Source organism: Hyperolius riggenbachi, chromosome 10 (assembly GCF_040937935.1).
Source record: "Hyperolius riggenbachi isolate aHypRig1 chromosome 10, aHypRig1.pri, whole genome shotgun sequence".
NCBI lineage: Eukaryota > Metazoa > Chordata > Amphibia > Anura > Hyperoliidae > Hyperolius > Hyperolius riggenbachi.
The window spans coordinates 74,673,099-74,693,319 of record NC_090655.1 but is presented as its reverse complement, the minus strand read 5'-3'; the positions used below and the strand labels follow the sequence as shown (position 1 = coordinate 74,693,319).

The 20,221-nt window shown below is 44.6% G+C and overlaps 1 protein-coding gene across 1 annotated transcript in view; it reads right to left on the bottom strand.

Moving 5' to 3' along the window:
* The window catches only part of ANKRD1 (ankyrin repeat domain 1), a 32,227-nt gene extending 13,396 nt beyond the window's left edge, over positions 1-18,831 (bottom strand). The window contains exons 1-4 of the mRNA XM_068257945.1: positions 18,725-18,831; positions 10,249-10,413; positions 6,664-6,801; positions 6,475-6,582 (exon numbers count right to left, since the gene is read on the bottom strand). Coding sequence (XP_068114046.1) covers positions 6,475-6,582; positions 6,664-6,801; positions 10,249-10,413; positions 18,725-18,748 — 435 coding nt within the window. The 5' untranslated portion in view covers positions 18,749-18,831. The remainder of the gene's footprint in view (positions 1-6,474; positions 6,583-6,663; positions 6,802-10,248; positions 10,414-18,724) is intronic.
* Between the last annotated feature and the right edge of the window lie 1,390 nt (positions 18,832-20,221).

Below are 20,221 nucleotides of genomic sequence, written 5' to 3'. Positions count from 1 at the left end.
TAATAAAGCAGTATTCTTTCATAAATTATTTAGTCAGTGTTTGTAAGATCGTTCCTCTCCCTGATTTACATTCTGAAATTCACCACATGCGGCAAGATCTTTAGTACTCCCAGGTGATCTCTGCGGAATGTTTGTTTACTGAGGGATCTAAAGCCAGTAGAAATGATCTCTGGTCTCCCATAATGCTGGGGGGGGGGGGGGAGGCAATTCCGAATAATAAACAGTCTAGGCTAATCCTCAGTGGAAGGGGGGGGGGGGGGGGTTGCTTCATACCAATGTACAGCAATATATAGATAACCTTCTTAGCGGTAATCCCGAGTCAGGCTCGGGACAGGAAGCTGCAGAACAGGGTGACAATCTTGTGCCTGAGTAAGTTATATGCAGGAGCTGCTGCAGACCTCTCTTCTTGTTTTAGGATCTAAAAGCTTGTGAAGATATTTTATGGCCTCTGTTTGAGAACCCCTTCAGATATTTTACCTGAAGCCCGGTACACACATTCAATTTTGATTGGCCAACTTTACCACTTCCATGTCATATGAGGGCCAACAGATTTTGAATAGTATAAATACATTGTGCAGGTAAGCTCTAAATTACACGGAAGTGGTAAAATTGGCCAATTAAAGTTGGATGTGTGTAGCAGGCTTAACAGTATTGCATACTAGCCCATTAGAATGTATAGCTCTATAACTAGGAGCTGCTATAGAAAAAAAAATCAGAATGAACAAGTCCTGTTGTCTGTAAGGTCTTCTCGCAAAGAGCTAGATCTATTTGCAGTCTGGATGGATAGCAGTGAAATCTATCTGAGCAGCCTGTAATGGATCTACATACTCTCGGTGTAAGGTGGTGGTAACATCTATGTCCTTGTTTTATAAGGCAAGGAGCTCCGGTACCCAACAGCATAGCTTCTAAGTACAGTAACAGCATACTGCTGAATGGACACTGTACAGCTTTATAAAAAGCACAGCCAGTTCACCTAGTAAAAAAGGACATTTTGCCCCTCACTTCAGCCATTAGGCTACGTTCATTTTTTTCCCCCAAATATTATGCTGGGCCTGATAATACCGATCATTCTCATAATGCTTGTTTTTGTTTTATTGAGCAATCTATCATAACTCACTTAGGCTCCATCTATTTGGAGCTTGGGGCGGAGCCGGTACTACCATAGTGTTGGGCTCTGCCTCTGACACAGGAGACCAGGGTTTGAATCTCGGCTCTTCCTGTTCAGTAAGCCAGCACCTATTCAATAAGGAGACCTTGGACAAGACTCCCTAACACTGCTCCTGCCTGTAGAGCGCATCCTAGTGGCTGCAGCTTTGGCGCTTTGAGTCCATCTGGAGAAAAGCCATAAGGCCACACTAGGCACTTGCCCAGGGCCATAAATTCCTTTGGGACCCCCAAGTCAGGGATTTCAGAGTACTTGAGGCCAAATAGACGGATCCTGTAATGACAGGCTCTGTCTGAATGATTGAGGATTGTCAGGTGATTGCTCTGCCTCCCGCTCATAGATGGGCCCTTGCATTTTTTTTTTCAAAATCATGCCAAGCTCGTGCTACGCGGCTCCCACCTTCGTGGCTGCAGTCTGGTGGCTGCCAAGCTGGGGGTGGGCCACGGCCAAGCAGGTGGAAGTTTCCAAAGACCTTCAGGAGACTCTGAAAAGATGGCCACTGCCGAAGGGTGGGGGCAGAGCATCTCCTCTGCCCTGAAGACGTCAGGAAAGGTACATATTTCACCCTGCAAACCCCACCCCCACCTGTCTGTGCTCATTCAGACAGAGCTGTCATTGACAGGCTCTGCCAATTAAATCTCAAGTACTCTTTAAGCACATAAGTACCAGCGGTCTCTGCCCCCTTTAAAGGACATCCAAGGTGAAAATAAACGGATGAGGAAATCAATTGTATCTATCATCCTTCTCCTAGAAATGACTTTTTTAGATGTCCCACAGTTTTATTTTATATTTAAATCTAGTTTTTAAGTGTTTACTGTTTCATTGTCCCTGTTAAATGACACCTTCATCGAAGTATGCTAGAGCTCAAATCTATGAATTATTAACCCTTTTTATCTCTTTCCTGCTCCAGAAAGCAATTTACTGACAGGAAAGTATTTTATGGCTGTAATTACTTATCAGTGAGTGTTATGCTATAGTCTGAACCAATCTGACCCGGACAGAAACTGTCACTTGCATACCTGATGTTTAACTCTTTCAAGCAGAGAAAGGGAAAAAAAAGGAACAAAGCCTAGTTATTTGTGTGCTTGGAACTATACATACACATGTCTATCTCATCATGTCACATGTCACCTCGGTTGTCCTTTAAGGACCAGGGACCGCTGGTACCAGAAAACAACGAATACCGTTGAATCACTGCACATACCCGCCGCAACTGCCGCCCATGCTGCACGCTAGGAACCTCAGCCACCCACTCTGCCAACTCTATGACGGCAGAGTTCCTGTGAGCCGGTCAGGGGCCACTTTCATTGGCTTCTGACCGTGTCTATCAATGTAAGCCAATGGGGAGAAATCTGCTCCTGACCCGCTCACAGGGCTCTGCCGTTATAGAGAAGGCAGAGCGAGTGAGCTGCGGCAGGGTGACAGCGGCGAGAACACGCAGTGAGTTGAAATCTACGCCCTGGCAGCCAAATCAGCATCAAAACGGCATAGATTTCAATAAGCATTGTCCTTAACTGGTTAACAAGATTTGAAAACGGTCATATTTTGCTAAACTTGCCTTTTGTTATGGATCAAAACATTATTAGTGGTAAAACACTAACAGTGATTTATAAAATGTAAACATTGTAGGAAGACCTCCCTTCTTTTAGGAACGTTAAAAAGATAACAGCTTTGTTATTGTTACCAGAGGAAGCACCTGTGAAACACAATAAAGAAGTAAAGCTTGTTTCTCTTACATTACTTGTGGGCAGGGCCATTTCTGATGTACCAGTATTTATTTCTTCAGGAAGACTATCTGTGTCACCCTCTCTCAATGTACTCAAGCTTTATGGAGAGGGGAAGAGGTAGGGCAAGTTGTAGAAGCTACAATCAGGCCCGGGACAATGGTCTTACTCCCCCAGTGTAGAGGGCAGGAGTAGCTCTCCAGTATTAAGTACGTTGCCTCCGTACCCCTGTGTAAAGATAGCCAGATGTACCACCAGTGTTAGGCATCCCCCTTGCCAGTTTAGTTAGCTAGATGTTTCTAGAGATGAGCCGAAATTTTCGAAATTTCGAACTGCTTTAATTACGAATGCGAAATTTAACATTACGACCCAAATTCGTAATTTCGTAATTAATTTTCAAATCGTAATTTACAATTTCGTAATCGAAATTTCACTCCCGTAATGACGAATTTCGTGTCTCCAACCGAAATTTTACTTTTTCAGGTTTGTAAGGGTTTCTATCCCTCTAGATGCCTAAAATGAATAGCACAGCCAGTCGTCCTCCTCCTCCTCCTCCTCCTCCCTCCTCCTCCTCCTCCTCCTCCTCCTCCTCCTCCTCCTCCTCCTCCTCCTCCTCCTCCTCCTCCTCCTCCTCCTCCTCCTCCTCCTCCTCCTCCTCCTCCTCCTCCTCCTCCTCCTCCTCCTCCTCCTCCTCCTCCTCCTCCTCCTCCTCCTCCTCCTCCTCCTCCTCCTCCTCCTCCTCCTCCTCCTCCTCCTCCTCCTCCTCCTCCTCCTCCTCCTCTCTCCTCCTCCTCCTCCTCCTCCTCCTCCTCCTCCTCCTCTCCTCCTCCTCCTCCTCCTCCTCCTCTCTCTCCCTCCCTCCAGGGATCTGTAGTATTTCAAAACCATACTCACATTCATGACATGTCCAGGGATCAAACCCAGGCCAACCACATGGAAGACAGCTATGCTCACCACCATACCACCAAACACACACTAAATAGACTGCTAACCTAAATCTTACTTGTAGACAGTCATATGAGACACATGCTGGGTGCAGGGCTTTGTGATTGGACCATGGACCATGCGATAGAGTGAGGTGCAAAAATGAAATCATGCCTAGCAGAGGATGGTTTCACAATGCTAAATGCTAGGCTGGCTGTGGTGCAATTGGTTAGTGCGTCTAGGTGGTAACAGCAAGGTTACAGGTTCGATTCCATCCAGGCATGTCTTTTCCTTTTGCGTTCAACAGTTGTCCAAACAGAGCCAACAGAGCCCCAGATAGCCATGTAGAGTTAGGTCACAGCTAGCCTGGCTGTGGTGCAATTGGTTAGTGTGTCTGGCTGGTAACAGCAAGGTTACAGGTTCGATTCCATCCAGGCATGTCTTTTCCTTTTGAGTTCAACAGTTGTCCAAACACCGAGCACAAAGTTTTGCATGCGTAAAGTTTTACGCACGCAAAATACCCCATGGGGTTCAATGGCGCAGCGCGCGCACGCAAAAGGAAAAGACATGCCTGGATGGAATCAAACCTGTAACCTTGCTGTTACCAGCCAGACACACTAACCAATTGCACCACAGCCAGGCTAGCTGTGACCTAACTCTACATGGCTATCTGGGGCTCTGTTGGCTCTGTTTGGACAACTGTTGAACGCAAAAGGAAAAGACATGCCTGGATGGAATCGAACCTGTAACCTTGCTGTTACCAGCCAGACACACTAACCAATTGCACCACAGCCAGGCTAGCTGTGACCTAACTCTACATGGCTATCTGGGGCTCTGTTGGCTCTGTTTGGACAACTGTTGAACGCAAAAGGAAAAGACATGCCTGGATGGAATTGAACCTGTAACCTTGCTGTTACCAGCCAGACACACTAACCAATTGCACCACAGCCAGGCTAGCTGTGACCTAACTCTACATGGCTATCTGGGGCTCTGTTGGCTCTGTTTGGACAACTGTTGAACGCAAAAGGAAAAGACATGCCTGGATGGAATCGAACCTGTAACCTTGCTGTTACCAGCCAGACACACTAACCAATTGCACCACAGCCAGGCTAGCTGTGACCTAACTCTACATGGCTATCTGGGGCTCTGTTGGCTCTGTTTGGACAACTGTTGAACGCAAAAGGAAAAGACATGCCTGGATGGAATTGAACCTGTAACCTTGCTGTTACCAGCCAGACACACTAACCAATTGCACCACAGCCAGCCTAGCATTTAGCACTGTGAAACCATCCTCTGCTAGGCATGATTTCATTTTTGCACCTCACTCTATCGCATGGTCCAATCACAAAGCCCTGCACCCAGCATGTGTCTCATATGACTGTCTACAAGTAAGATTTAGGTTAGCAGTCTATTTAGTGTGTGTTTGGTGGTATGGTGGTGAGCATAGCTGTCTTCCATGTGGTTGGCCTGGGTTTGATCCCTGGACATGTCATGAATGTGAGTATGGTTTTGAAATACTACAAATCTCTGGAGAGAGAGAGAGAGAGAGAGAGAGAGAGAGAGAGAGAGGAGGAGGAGGGGGAGGAGGTTGTTGGTTGGTTGTTCATTTTAGGCATCTAGAGGGATAGCAACCTTTGCAAACTTTAAAATACTAAATTTCGTAATTACAAAAATTTGCGTAATTTGCGAAAATTACGAAATTTCGATTACTGCTAAAATCGTAATTGTAGTAATTTCGCGAAATTTCGAAAATTCGTAATTAGGTCATTACGCTCATCCCTAGATGTTTCCCCAGCATTAGTCAACCCCCAACATGCAGAGTATGGGAAGAGCTGCAGAAGTGCTTCTCACCTCGTGTCTCAGTGACTGGATCCCTCTCAGCATATTGCAGGCTCCAGCATCTCCTCTTGTCACTCTCTAGTGACGCATATACTGAGTGACACCATTAGAGGGAGCGATAGAGCAGAAACAGAGCCTGCTGTATGCTTAAAGGGGCAGTTTAGTGAAAATTATTATCGCTACTTATCTCTAGCTGTAATTTGTGATATTTTGTCACCTAACTAATTCTCACCACCCCTTCTTTTCCTTTACCTTCCTAAGAACTTTCCTTATCATTTCCACGGGATGTTGGCATGCCGTGGTACCCCCACTCATGGTACATCCTTTCCCATTCCCTTTCTTTCCTTGACATTCCTTATCCCCCCCCCTTCTTTTTTCCCCTCCACCTTTCTTAAAATTAATCATTACTCAGCTTCACAGTTTATATTACTAATAGTTTAAATGCATGTACACAGTTGATTCAATTGTAATGTTTTTCATATGATATGCAACATTGTGCCCTACCCCACATGTGGGGTTTATGTTCTAAACTTATGTATATCATATGATTTTTTCTCAATAAACACCCTTGAAACGTAACCGTCGTGTGCCTCTTTTCTCTATTCAATATTTCAATAAACTAGATAAGTTTAGCATTGAAGCTATAATGGTCGTCTAGCTTCTAGATTTCAGCTAGTGTAGCACAGTAACATCCACGGTGCTAATCCACTGGTTGGCATGCCAGGTATGATGGGAATTGTAGCTTAGTGCCCTCGGAGCTTTGCCAGCTCCCGCTCTAAATACATCATCTGTAGGCAGGCAGAAATAAAAAATATAACCTACCTCGTCACAGGCGTTTGGATCCCCGCCATCTGCCAGGTATTTCTCAATAATAGGCATCTTATTGTCCAGCGCAGCTTTAAAAAATGCCGCTTCATCCACACATTCGATCTTCAAAGACAGACAATGTTAGATATCACTGTTATGTGTTCCCATGTGAACTATTCTTGGGTCAGTTTAGAGTAGACTTACCTCTGGTTCTGGCTCCAGTTCCTTGACCACAGGTATTTTAACTTTTTTAGTTTTCTTTTGTTTTTTCAGCTTTATTATTAGTTGTAGATCTTCCAAGGAGTCGAGCTTTGGTCGCTCTTCTATTTTCTTTTTGAGGAGCTGAAGACACAAATAGTAAGTTTTGTAAAGATTCCCTTGAACATGGTGGTAAGTTTATTTTAAAGTGTGGCTGAAGTGACATGATGAGATAAACATGTACTGTATTTTGTGAACTATAAGACTCACGTTTTCTCCCCCAAAAGTGGGGGGAAAAAAGTCACTGTGTTTTATAGTCCAAATGCAGGAGTTCCTGACTTGTGAACGCCTGCCAATACGAACCTCCAACCCGCTGCAATGTTGGAGACTCCTTGTACTGTGCCGTGCAGAGGAGGCCACGGGGGACAAAGGGAGGACACAGAGTAACAAACAGAGGACACGGGGACGATAAGGGGCATAGAGGCGTACACAAAGGGGCCTAGAGGAGGACACAGGGAGACACGAGGTACAAGGAGAAATGAGGTACAAAGGGGGCATAGTCCACAAGATGCCCCTTCACCATGGATGCACCAGGTTTAGTATATATTTTCTCCCCCTGGTTCTTGTCCTCTAAACCTAGATGCATCTTATGGTGGGGAGCGTCTTATAGCCCGAAAAATATGTACAGTGACAAACATTTTAATAGCCAGGCTGTTTCTTTTTTTTTTTTTTTCTGCCTGAAAGAGTTAACTTTCAGGTATGCAAGTGACAGTTTCTCTCTTGTCAGACACTTGTTGGATTATAGCGTAATCCTCACTGAACAGGAATTACAGCCATAAACTGTATCCTAGCAGAGAAGAGCTTCTAACTGCAGGGGATAGGTAAACAGGTCAATAGTTCACATATTTTATCCCTGGAACACTTAAAGAGAACCTGTAACTTTAAAAGATGAAAAAATCTTATACTTAACGAGGCTTCCCCCGTCATCCTCAGCCAGCCAGATCCAGCACTGGGACCACGGAACAATCGATAATATTATCAGTGGCCTGCCTACGCAGTTGCACTAGTGCCTAATCGGGTAGATGTTACTGTGTAGGCGCAGATGTCTGGCGCCTCCACAGTGGCCAATTGGGCTTGGCTATTTTCACTAGAGCCCAAGTAAAATCCGCTTGTTTGCCTGCGCAGGTGGTCAGTCAACTTCTGATCTACATAGAAACCTATAGTGAAGATACTAAAAGGACCAGCAAGGAGCCACAAACAGGAAATGCACTGGGAGCCTTTTAGCAATCAAAGGCTAGGTTGTCGAGATTTCTGCAGTATAAACTTAGATCTCTCCTAGGAGTAGCCAAATCATTCCCACTCTCATTTTTAGCCATGATATTGAAGGGCATTGGGTGGATATGTCCTTTATGTCTATGACCCTGAAAGCTGAGCTTACATTGATGACGCAGGATGGAGCCAAAAGACATCTCATCCTGTGCCTCCTGAAACTCCTGGGTGACGTTACTGCTTTTCTCTCTCCGAGATGTAGCAAATTGGGGGGGGGATGTTACATAGTTTGGGCACCCAAATTAGTCACTGAGGGGTCACTATAGCTGTAATCCAGATTACGACATAAGGCGGCGCCCAAATAATCAGCGCAGCCATGTGCCGAAATTATCTGTCTCGTGCACAGAGGTTTGTAGTGTACCACAAGCCCAAACTTTTCAGATAAAGAGCTCTAGATGCATAAACACTATTATTTTACTTTCCTCATCCTGCTTCAGGACTCCAGTGATCCTAGAAGAATAGCTAAACGTATAGACTGTAATCCTGAATTCACACTAGGCAATGAATAGGGATTACACACTGGAAGTACATTTCATCACTATGAAATTGGTGGTAGTAATAATGGTAATTCCCAAAGCTGAGGCAGGTCTTGGGTTGATGAAATGTCAACAACTGTATTTAAGTGACAGGATTAGTGTGGATATCCTGTGCTGGTGACTTGTTAGGGCTGCATTCCACACTTTCTTCTCTGCTACTACAAACAAGTTTACAGCTGTTTGTGGTAGATAGTTGAATTGTGTACTTGTCACGACTGTTCCTTTTTAATACTGACTGGAATTTTGTGTGACTTGGCTGACCTTATATTTGCTACTATGATTGTTTTATTATTATGTACTTCTTTAGAGTTGACATCATCTTGGCCAGGAGCAGTGTTTCCCCCCTCCTTACCTCACCCGTCAGAAGCTCCTCAACTGCGGGGCGTGCCACTATCCCTTCTCCCTCCGTAGCATCAGAACTAATCTGTTCTGGACTCGGCCTCGAACTATCACCTGTAGGCTCAAGTTCCGATCTCTGTGGCTGACCATCTTTGTGCATGTGTATCACCTTTAGGACAATTATAGGGTACCTAATTAATTGTATGTTATATGGATGTGGGCAATAACCATAATGCCCAAGGGGCGAAAGTTATTTTGGCAAGCGGCGCTGCTATGCTGCGCGCTCAGTGTAGCGGAAATTCAGGGGCTCTGGCGGCTGCCAGACCCCAAATTATATCTTCCTCCGAGTTGCGACAACTCGGAAGGGGAATAGTATTTCCGGGGAATTTAGCGGCAGCAGGGAGAGCCGTCATTTGGCTCTCCGTGCGCAGAATTGAGCGACACCGAAACAATATGTACTCCTAGGGGAAACGTTTACAAACACAGTGAGACCATACAAATCATCCTAGGGCTTATTTTCTGGGTAGGTCTTATTTTCAGGGAAACAGGTTACAGATTTCATGCAGATAATGCCCTTGCCATATTTGGTCTGGGACCCAGTCCTGCAAGGCAAAAATGCTATCCTCCTTACCACCGTGCTGCCCTTTCTATCAACTTATGAGCTTCTTTCTTGTTATGGGGACAAGTTAGAATAAGTAAGAAGTGGCTGGATTTGAAAATATTCTAGAAGAAAGAAGTTTTGAATCAGGATAATACCATTTATTGGCTAACTTAGAAGAAAAGGAGTAGGCTTTCGGCTATGAAGTGTGCAGGAGTCAAGGCCGAGGAAGGCTTCATAGCTGAAAGCCTACTCCTTTTCTTCTAAGTTAGCCAATAAATGGTATCATCCTGATTCAAAAACTTCTTTCTTTAACTTATGGCTAGCATGGTACAATACTCTACTGCAGCTAAAATACAGAGCCTCTATTACAAGGCCCATTCCTGTGATAGTGACAGGTTGATGTGTAGGATTGGACCTCCTGCTTGCCTAGCTGCTAAAAACATAGCAAACGACTAAAGTAAACTCGCCACGTACTCAAGAAATTAAAGAGAATAATGCCCCATGTTGAAACTACATACAACAGATTTGCTTCAGCATTAAGAGATTTGGAAATGAGTAATATGCCCATCATATAATTTTGAAAATGACTAAAGCAAATCTGTTACTGGTCTTTCAAGTAAAGGTCCCGCTTCTGTCCTCTCTGGTAGCCCAGTTGGTCATGTGACTCTCCTCAGGGCTACCACAGTCAACTAGTTTTCCTCACAACAGGGTTTACAAGAAGTGTGGATTACCAGAATGCATTGCTTAGATTGTATGGTATTTGATTTACAGGGTCTTTAGCAATACCTCAGTTTTGAGTCGTTTCTGCTCTGCTTGCTTCTCCAACTCTCTTTCGAGTACTGACTTTGTTGAGCTCTTCAAGTCATCCTGTTTCTCTAGGGTGACAGCTGTTTCATATTCTCCGTGTTTAAAGTCTCCAGTGCTCTTATTGGCACTCTGTTTTCCGGTCACCTGTTGAAGTTTATGAACAAATCATGATATTTCTCAAATCAATCATTTGGCAAATATTATTTAGTATTTATATAGTGCTGACATCACAGCACTGTACGGAGCGCTGTATATTGTCTTGTCACTTATCTGTAGTGTATCGTAGTCTGGGGCCAATTTAGGGGGGAAGCAGAATAACTTATCTGTCTGTTTTTGGGATGTGGGAGGAAACTGGAGAACATAAAAACTCGGTGCAGATAGTGACCTGGCTGGGATTCGAACCAGGGGACCCAGCGCAACAAGGCGAGAGAGCTAATCACTATGCTGCCATGCTGCCCTGGCAATGCTTCATGGTAGAAAACATGTATCTATCTACCGATCTATCCATCATTCCATGTGTATCCTTCTTGACTTAACATTTTTAGTTTGGATTGAAAATAATTAGAATTTTTACCACTCTGAAACCACACTATTAGAAATCTATGTCATATTTGTGGATGTTTGTAAGTATACCTTAAGTGAAAAGGATGTGGAGGTTGAAATATGTATTTCCTTCTAGCCATAGACCCTGAACAAGCATATGCAGATCAGGAGCTCTGACTGAAGTCTGACTGGATTAACCCCATGCTTGTTTCAGGTGTGTAAAATTCAGACACTACTGATGCATGAAAGATCATTAGGATGCCAGGCAGCCATCAGGATCTGACATGGACCGCAATCCCGTGACTGGGGGTATAGTATGTGCAGAGTGCTTGAGGGGGCTCAATGTGAAACTCGTCCATAGCTCCCTAGCGGTGCCACTGACCAGGGTTTCTCGGATACCACTTTTCAAAATCCGAATTGATCCGGATATCCGAATCCGAACTTTCAGATTTCCGCGTTCATGTGGATATCCGAACGCACGTGACACGTGCCAAGGGCCGAGTGACAGTAAGACAGCAGAGGAGAAGACACTAGTGCACACTAACTGTCACACTGGCACTGCTCACAGCACAGCAGTTCTGTAGAAAGCTAACACAGTAGTACTACTACTCTAACAACTACTAGCACTGACTGCAGTACTACAGCACTAACTACACAGTAATCCTATCCCCTAATCTCTAACCTAACCTATACCTAAGGCTAATAGCTGGCCAGCAGGCAGCAGCTGGCCTGGTCTGTGTACAGCACACACACAGACACATAGCAGCTGCCTGCAGCACACACTCTGACTGTCACACAAATGACATCAAGCTAATTAATGATTTAACAATAGTGTAATGATAGTGAAGGGGTTAATCACTGAACAGCTTTCAGTTTATCACTGTGTACAGCCCTTGCTAGGCCAGCAGCACTGGAGCACACACTCTGACTGTCACACTATGACATCAATCAAGCTAATTAACGATTTAACAATAGTGTAGTGATAGTAGCGCTAGTGCTTCTGCTGGGAGCTCTCTGATTGGCTCCAGGACATCATCTCCTTAGTTACAGTTTTTCGGATCTGGATATCCGCGTTATGCGGCTAAATAATCGCAGATAGCTATCCGAATCGGATAGCAGAAAAAAGTTTGGATATCCCAGTTACCCGGATAGCCCGAATCCGGATGCAGACGCGTATCTAAAGGCGTGCACATGGGGCAGCTGCTATAGGCGCCCCTTGTCACTCATCTCCAAGGGGGCGCATAAATAATCAGATCATCACCACTACCTTCTAGCAAGGTCCGAGTCCATGCTTCGCCACACATCCTGGTTCCTTCCCATGACGCATATTTTGCTGGCCACCGGAGCTTTGCCATTAAGCGCTGGCCCATACACAGTAGTCGGAGACATTACTTTAGTTACCTCCCTGCTGCTTACTTCGTCGCCCTGACAACCCTCGCATCCCCCTCCTGATTGGATCCTGCTGCTGCCGCTGGGGCTGATGGGGTGGGAGAGCAGAGGAGAACAGTGTGTGTAGCTGACTGTAGCTGCTGCAGCCGGAGTTCCATAGTGAATGAGTGCACACTGCACACTATTGAGTGAGGCAGGCAGAGACAGAGACAGCCAGAGAAAGATCCGAGAGCTGCATGCCACTGTTCTCACAGGCATGAGACCGCGTAGCTGAAGTGACGCTGACCGCTATGTGTGGAGTTACTGGAGCAGAGAGAAGGAGCTCTGGACAATTTAGATAAGAGGGTTATTTGCCTTTCCTATTCTGTCTTCTCCCTCCCACTGTCCTCTCTTTTCTGAACAGTGCAGTATGGTGGTGTGATTATACATGTCCCTGCCATGAGACTGGTGAAGAGATCCCTCCATTTCCACAAAGTATTTCCCTCCTGTTGCTCTCTATCTGCCCTCTTCTTTCTCTCTCCTGTGTTTTTACCCTCTCTTTTAAGTCCACCCTGTACTTTCCCACACTTATCACTCTCTTCCATTCCCCTATCCCACTCCCCCCTCTCTCTGCTTCACTTCCCCCTCCTCTTTCTATTGTCCCTCCCTTAAAAGGAACTTTCAAATGGAATGAATCTGGCTAGCTTAACTTACCTGGGGCTTCTTCCAGTCCCTCGAAGTCCCCTGTGTCCTCACTGGCATTCCGCACTGCTCTGTTCAGTCGCTGTCCCATCTAAAAGCTGGCAGAGTCCACCAGTCGCTGGCCACCACACATTCCCTACCCTGTGCCTCTTTAATCACGTTCCTATGTCTGGGAGTGTTCTGCTTATGCGCAGTAGCAATTAGAAATTTTTACTTACTAATACTGCCAGCTGTGGGAGTGCAATTGAGAAGGCACAGGGCTGATGGAGCAGCGCAGAATGATAGCAAGGAACAAGAAGGACTTCAGGGGGCTGGAAGAGACCCCAGGAAAGCAGCTGGCGATATTACATTCTCTCCAAATTTTCTATCTTGAGGCACCTGGCTGTTTTTTTTACAGGGACATGAGACTCTGCTGGGGGGGGGGCGCAAGTATTCAGTATTTGCCATAGGCGCTTTTTTACCCAGATACGCCACTGTCCGGATGAGCATTCCTGCCACTGACCACCTACAAGTACAGAATGAATTTTGGGATATTATAATAGTTTTACATTTTCAATCCTTACAGGATTCGGGGTAGGCAAAATCATTTCACATGAGGATGATTTACTAATGGACCTGATGAAGGAGCAGCTGCGAAGTAGAGCTATTTTTGCTAACTACTTTCGGACCGCAATGATTGAAATCTACGCATTTTTTTGATGGCTAGCTGGCTGGCAGGGTGTAGATTTCAATCAACCGACGCCACACGTTCTCGATGCTTTCGCTGCTCCCGACGATCTCACCGCTGTTTCCCTGACGCAGCTCACTCGTTCAGCCATCTCTATAACAGTAGAGCCCTGTGAGCCGGTCAGGAGCCGCTATCATTAGCTCCAGACCAGTGGCGTAACAATAGGCCCTGCAGACCCTGCGCCCGCGGCTCGCAGACTTCTCGCTCTAGCGGCTGACGTCACTTCCGGAAGTGACGTCAGCCGCTAGAGCGAGAAGTCTGCGATGGAACGCACGGAAGAAGGTATGTATCTGCCCGCTGCTGCCCACACACTGTAACTAGCTGGAGGGGAGCGCAGAGGGGAAAGCCCCAAGGTGAGGGAGAGGGGGGGAACTTCCCCTCTCCCCGCCGACTGTGGCCAAGGCTTTCCCCTCATGCTGCCAGCCCCCACAAAACGGCCACGAGCGGGCCCCAGTGGAGGGGAGGGCCCGCTTTGAAATTCTGCAGGGGGGCCCGGTGGGGCATAGTTACACCCCTGCTCCAGACCCTGTCTATCAATGTAAGCTCCCATTGGCTTACATTAATAGGCAGGGTCAGGAGCCAATGAAAGCGGCTCCTGACCGGCTCACAGGAACTCTGCTGTCATAGAGATGGCAGAGTGGGTAGCTCAGGTTCCCGACGTGCGGCGATTGCGGCCGGTATGTGCGGCGATTCATCGTTATCCATCAGGATTCCACCGTTTCTGGTACCAACAGTCTCTGGTCCTTAACCTCTTGAGGACCGCAGTGCTAAAACCCCCTAAAGACCAGGCAATTTTTCAATAAATTGGCCACTGCAGCTTTAAGGCCAAGCTGCAGGGCGGCACAACACAGCACACACGTGATTCTTCCCCCCTTTTCTCCCCACCAACAGAGCTCTCTGTTGGTGGGGTCTGATCACCCCCCCAGTGTTTGTTTGTTTGTTTGTTTGTATTTGTTAATTTCTGGGTTTTTTTCTCAAAAATGTCGGTTTTTTAATGAACTGTAAACCCCCCTCCCTCCCTCCCCCCGCTAGCCAAGCCCCGTGATCAGCTGTCATAGGCTTCAGCCTATGACAGCCGATCACCTCTGCTGCTCAGGAGGGGACAGCCGTGTCACACAGCTGTCCCCAGTACAGCGCTGCTGCTGATCGCAGCGCTGTACATGTAAATAGACGGCGATTACGCCATCTAACAGTCTCCCGAGCGGCAACCGCCGCTCGGAGACTGAAGGTGGAGCTCTGCTCCGCCCACCAAGCAGGAGATGCGCGCGCACCCTGTGCGAGATCTCCTGCAAAACACAGCACCAGGACTTTACGCCAATTGGCGTTAGGCGGTCCTGGGGCTGCCGCCGCGGCCACGCCCATTGGCGAGACGCGGGCGGCAACTGGTTAAGGGGGCAGAGACTGCTGGTACTTAAGTGGTTAAAGTGACCAGAGTATAATTTTCCAGCTCTTCACCGTACATCGCCCTTTGTAAAAGTGTATAAAAATGTTACCTTTACACATTTTAAAATCCACTCACCACTTTCACCACAATGTTTATAGAAATTGGTGAAACACTGGCAATGCAAAAACAAACAAAGGCAAATAAGTAACTTAAATAAGGCACACAGAAGCCCCCTTGACTTCCATTAAAGTACCCAATGAGAGATTGCAAGATATTTCTCCTGCTCTCTATGCTGTAGATACGTATTCACCACTAACAGAGGAATTTACTTTATTCATGCTTGTATTTTTGTCAAGTTGACAAAACATGGGTGTTTTTTATTTTATAATGATATAATCAGCAAAAAAACAAAACACAAAGTACCACTGACTGACACCTTGATGCCAAAAATCTAAAATAGCAAACCAAAAAAGGAAGATATTTTTTGCTAAAAATTGAGGAATCCTGTGTCTTAAAAATAATAAATAAGGCTCTTGTAATAGAGAACTACAGACTACCCAGCAAGCTCATGGTGAACCAGAACTCCTAGCAGTGTGTAAGGGGCTACACCAAAAAGCCCTCTTACTAAAATGCTATGCAAAACAGAAGATTGCCTTCTTAATACAGAAGGTATTTGCGATAAATCAGATTGGAGTGAGCATATGATGTCTCCCACGATGCATCACTGCTGAATATCCAAATAATCCTTTGTTTTCCATGTAAGCTAGCCACACCTCCAGAACCGCTGGGATGCAATGATGTGTCAGCTTGTTAAAGAGAATCTGTATTGTTAAAATCGCTCAACAGTAAACATACCACTGCGTTAGGGGACATCTCCTATTACCCTCTGTCACAATTTCGCCGCTCCTCGCCGCATTAAAAGTGGTTAAAAACAGTTTTAAAAAGTTTGTTTGTAAACAAACAAAATGGCCACCAAAACAGGAAGTAGGTTGATGTACAGTATGTCCACACATAGAAAATACATCCATACACAAGCAGGCTGTATACACCCTTCCTTTTGAATCTCAACAGATCATTTGTGTGTTTCTTTCCCCCTTCTGCTCTCATGCACTGAAGTTTCAGGCTGCTCTTTTCTTCCTGCCAACAGCTTTGCCCTTGTTTGTAATTCCTCAGTATGTGAAAGCCCAGCCAGCTCAGAGGATGATTTATCCAGCTTGTAAAAGATAAGAGAGAAGAGAGAAGCTGCTCTAATCCTAAATAACACACAGGCAGTGTGCAGAGAGGGGCCTGGAAGGGGGAGTTCATAGCAGAACCACAACACTGAAGAACTTGGCAGCCTTCTAGACACAGGCTGACAAGTCTGACAGGGGAAAGATACATTGATTTATTACAGAGACTGTCATAGTAGAAAGTGCTGCAGTAAGCCAGAACACATTAGAATAGCTTTTGGAACATGTAGGATGATAAAAAACAGGATGCAATTTTTGTTACGGAGTCTCTTTAAAGTGCATGGCATGGATTAATGTGGATTTATGGGGTAGGGCTTGAAACACCCAGAAAAGAAATGCCGTTTCCATCTATGCACTGATAAGACCTTCATGCAGTAATCCAGCACAGGGAGGAAATCTCCAAATGCTTCCTCATCTACTGTATGGAAGACATGTGAGAATCTTTTCATCATCCTCTCTCCATCGTGTATCTATTGCAGTCCTCCTTCATGCAGGCAGTAAGATAACCTGCACTTCCCCTGACATCAGTAGACTATCAATATCAAAGTACCAGTCATTCACAGAGTTATTGGATGGCTAGCTAGCTATTCATTCAGTAATAGTTGCTGATTACTCCTCCTTCTGTAAGATGATAATATTGGCATATTTGTCAAAACAGGTGCCAATAAAGCTGGAGAAATAGTCTAGGATTTGCCCATAACAAGCAGTCTGGTTTCAGCGGGCAGGTGTATCATGAAATCTAATGGGTTCCTCTTGACTTCACTTTGCTCCAGGCTTCACTTTGCTCCAGGTTTCTCTACAACATACGGTATTTCACAAATCAGCCTATGCCCTGATTCAATAAAAATGTCCTCCCAATTTTTCTCACAGGAGAAGATTTTGCACTTTACTATCAGTAAACGACCATTTATTCGCCTAGCAAGCAAAAAAAGTACTGAAAAGATGTTGTTCCAAAATCAATTTATGTTTGATATCTCTTTTCTTATCTACAGTACGTTTGGATTCTTTTCAGTATCTTGCAAGTGGTAAAGTATTCTGTAGACCATTGTTTCTCAACAGAATAAACCCCTTTATAAAGGCTGTGTTAATCAATTTTGAAAATGTCATTATCTCATGCATCCCTAGACAGATTACATGTGTTAGAGGTACTATATAATTGTGTATCCATGCTTTTTTAAATATCCCCAGATGTTTTAAAATTAACTGAAATACTTATTCATATTTATGCATTTATTATCAATTTTTTAACCTCGAACCGATTAATGATCGACAACAACCAAGTCCAAGTCTTCCATGTTCCTAACAAGTATGTACCACATTGAGAACCTAGGTTGTAAATAAGGTAAGAAAGAATGCATCTCCTGTGAGATAACACAGGAGAAACATGTATTGAATCAGGGCCCTAAGCAGGGCCGGATTTCTGGCAAGGCCACATAGGCCATGGCCTAGGGCATTAGAAATTTTAGGGGCGGCTCAGTGAGGGGCAGTAAAGCTGTTCTATGCAGCCATCCCTATCTACAAAGACAGCTTTAACCTTTGAACTTTCTGTCCTGTACGTGAGTCATCTATGCAATCCTGCAGGTACACATCAGCCTAACTCTCATGTTGACACAATGGGTCCATCGTTAAGGAGATGGCAAACATAACAGTTCTTATGGAAAACATAATTTATAATCTATATGCGTATTACTTAAATAGTTATTGTCTGACATCCAATGATGGAAAGTAAGGAGAATTCTCATTGGGGCACATAAAGATAACAACCATACAGACGGTATAGTTGGCCTTGGGCGGTAAAAAGTACAAATCCGGCCCTGGCCCTAAGTGTTAATATTGGATTACTGACCATTACTACACATTTAGGTACTGGTCACTGGTCATAGGAGTTGTGTTGTCAAGGTGTGGAACATCACCTTGGTTTTTCTTGCATCATGCAAAATGATGGTAAATTGCAAGTAAAAACTGAGGTTTACAAAAATTACTACACAATAGATAGATGGATAATAGATAAATAGATAGATACAGTTATCATGTATAGGAATAATGTGTTTTATTGTAACAAGCCATGACCACTTCAGAGATTTTTTATGTGTATGGTGGGAACAAATATTTTTGTGTGTGTGTATATATATATATATATATATATATATATATATATATATATATATAATCTCACATCCAAGTAAGAAATATACTATAAAGAAAATATAACAAATTCAAATAATATTAAAATATATAGAAATATTAATACAATAATAATAATAATAATAATGACATATATGTAGTATGTAAGGATATAGCATTATTACAATAATTTTTAAATAAATAAGACTATAAGGAACTATATATATAAAGCTCTTGACTTGAGGCCAATATTAATTTGAGTTCTTGGCAGCAAAAAATAAGAATCCACATTCAAAACCACTGAAATATCACAGTAAAAGCACCAATGTTATTTTTCCCCCCTCTAAATGACAATGTGAATAAATATCTCTCACGTACCAGGTCTTCCACTTTCAGCAGCATTTTGCCTGTGGTCTCAATTTCCTTTCCTGATGTTAACCTTAATGAAGACAAGTTTGCTCTCTTCCAAGCACAGCCCAGTGGTGCTTTATATACTCTGTCTCTGGCAAGGTTGGATGAGGTAATATTCCAACCTGGGAACCAACAGCTATGGTCCTAGCTCAGACACGGAGATAGGTGCTTTCTCATTCCAGACATGCTAACTAGCCAGATCTTGTGTCATGTGAGACTGCCCGGGAGGGGAAGGCAGGGGCACTGATGGACATTATGAAAAACAGGGGGGGAAAAATCCCGTGCACTAACCGCATCGCATACCCCAGTCAGTATGAAATGTGAGATGACCGTTTCATTAGGAGTGACTGAAGAGCTCAGCTATGCAGTTATTCTATCTGTACCACTATGACAGCTGTCTGGGGGTCTACTGACAGCCAGATGACTAAAAGATACTGGAAAGGAGTTTGAATCAAAGACCTCACGCGATAAATAGGGCGATTGTCATTGCTGACTTGGAGGAGGGCTTACGGCGTGATCACATGTCGTTTCTGCCACGATCCATGGGGGGGGGGGGGGGTGATAGAATTCTGGCCACATACTATATTTGTTGATCTGAATTCTCCTGAGGATTATGGAATAAGACTCATGTCTCCTAAACTAAAAATGACAATGATAAAATAGTAAACAACCCCATTCATATATATATATTTAGCACAAAGAGATAGACTTCAACCATGTTTACAAGCATTTCCTTCATAGCTAATTACATACAAGCATTTAATAGATCAAACAGTCAAGGAAGGAAGTTATTTCGTTTTAAAGGAGGATATAATCTTAAAGTTCTCTTTTAATAGTGTGTGATATAAGAGTATTCGCATGTAGAGCAGCCTCCCTCAAACTTTCTACCCAGGAGGAACCCTTCAAATAGTTTTTGGATCTCAAGGATCCCCTGCATTAGCTGTAAAAGGTAGGGGGGGATTTATTTTGTAGGAGGCATAGTTTTTAAAGGACAACTGTAGTGAGAGGGATAGGGAAGCTGCCATATTTATTTCCTTTTAAAGAGACTCTGTAACAAAAAAAAACATCCTCTGGGGGGTATTCATCATGGGAGGGGAAAGCCTTAGGGTCCCAATGAGGCTTCCCCCATCCCTGTAGCTGCAGGCAGTCCAGTGCAGGCTTCCCCGAAGTGTCCCGCAATCCTGGCTCGACAGGCCTGACAAGCGCTGATAAGCGCTGATTTATTTACCTTCCGTGGCTCCGGCGTGGGCGCTGTTGCGACTTTCCGCACGGAGATAGGTGGAATTAGCTAATCTCCATCGGGTCCGCTCTACTATGCAGGTGCAAGAGATTTGTGCCTGCGCAGTAGAGCAGCCCGACAACGATCGGCTGTTTCCGCCTATCTCTGAGCGGAGAGCCGATACTGTGCCTGTGCTGGAGCCGGGAAGGTAAATATTTACATCCCCGCTGTTCAGAGGGGCACAG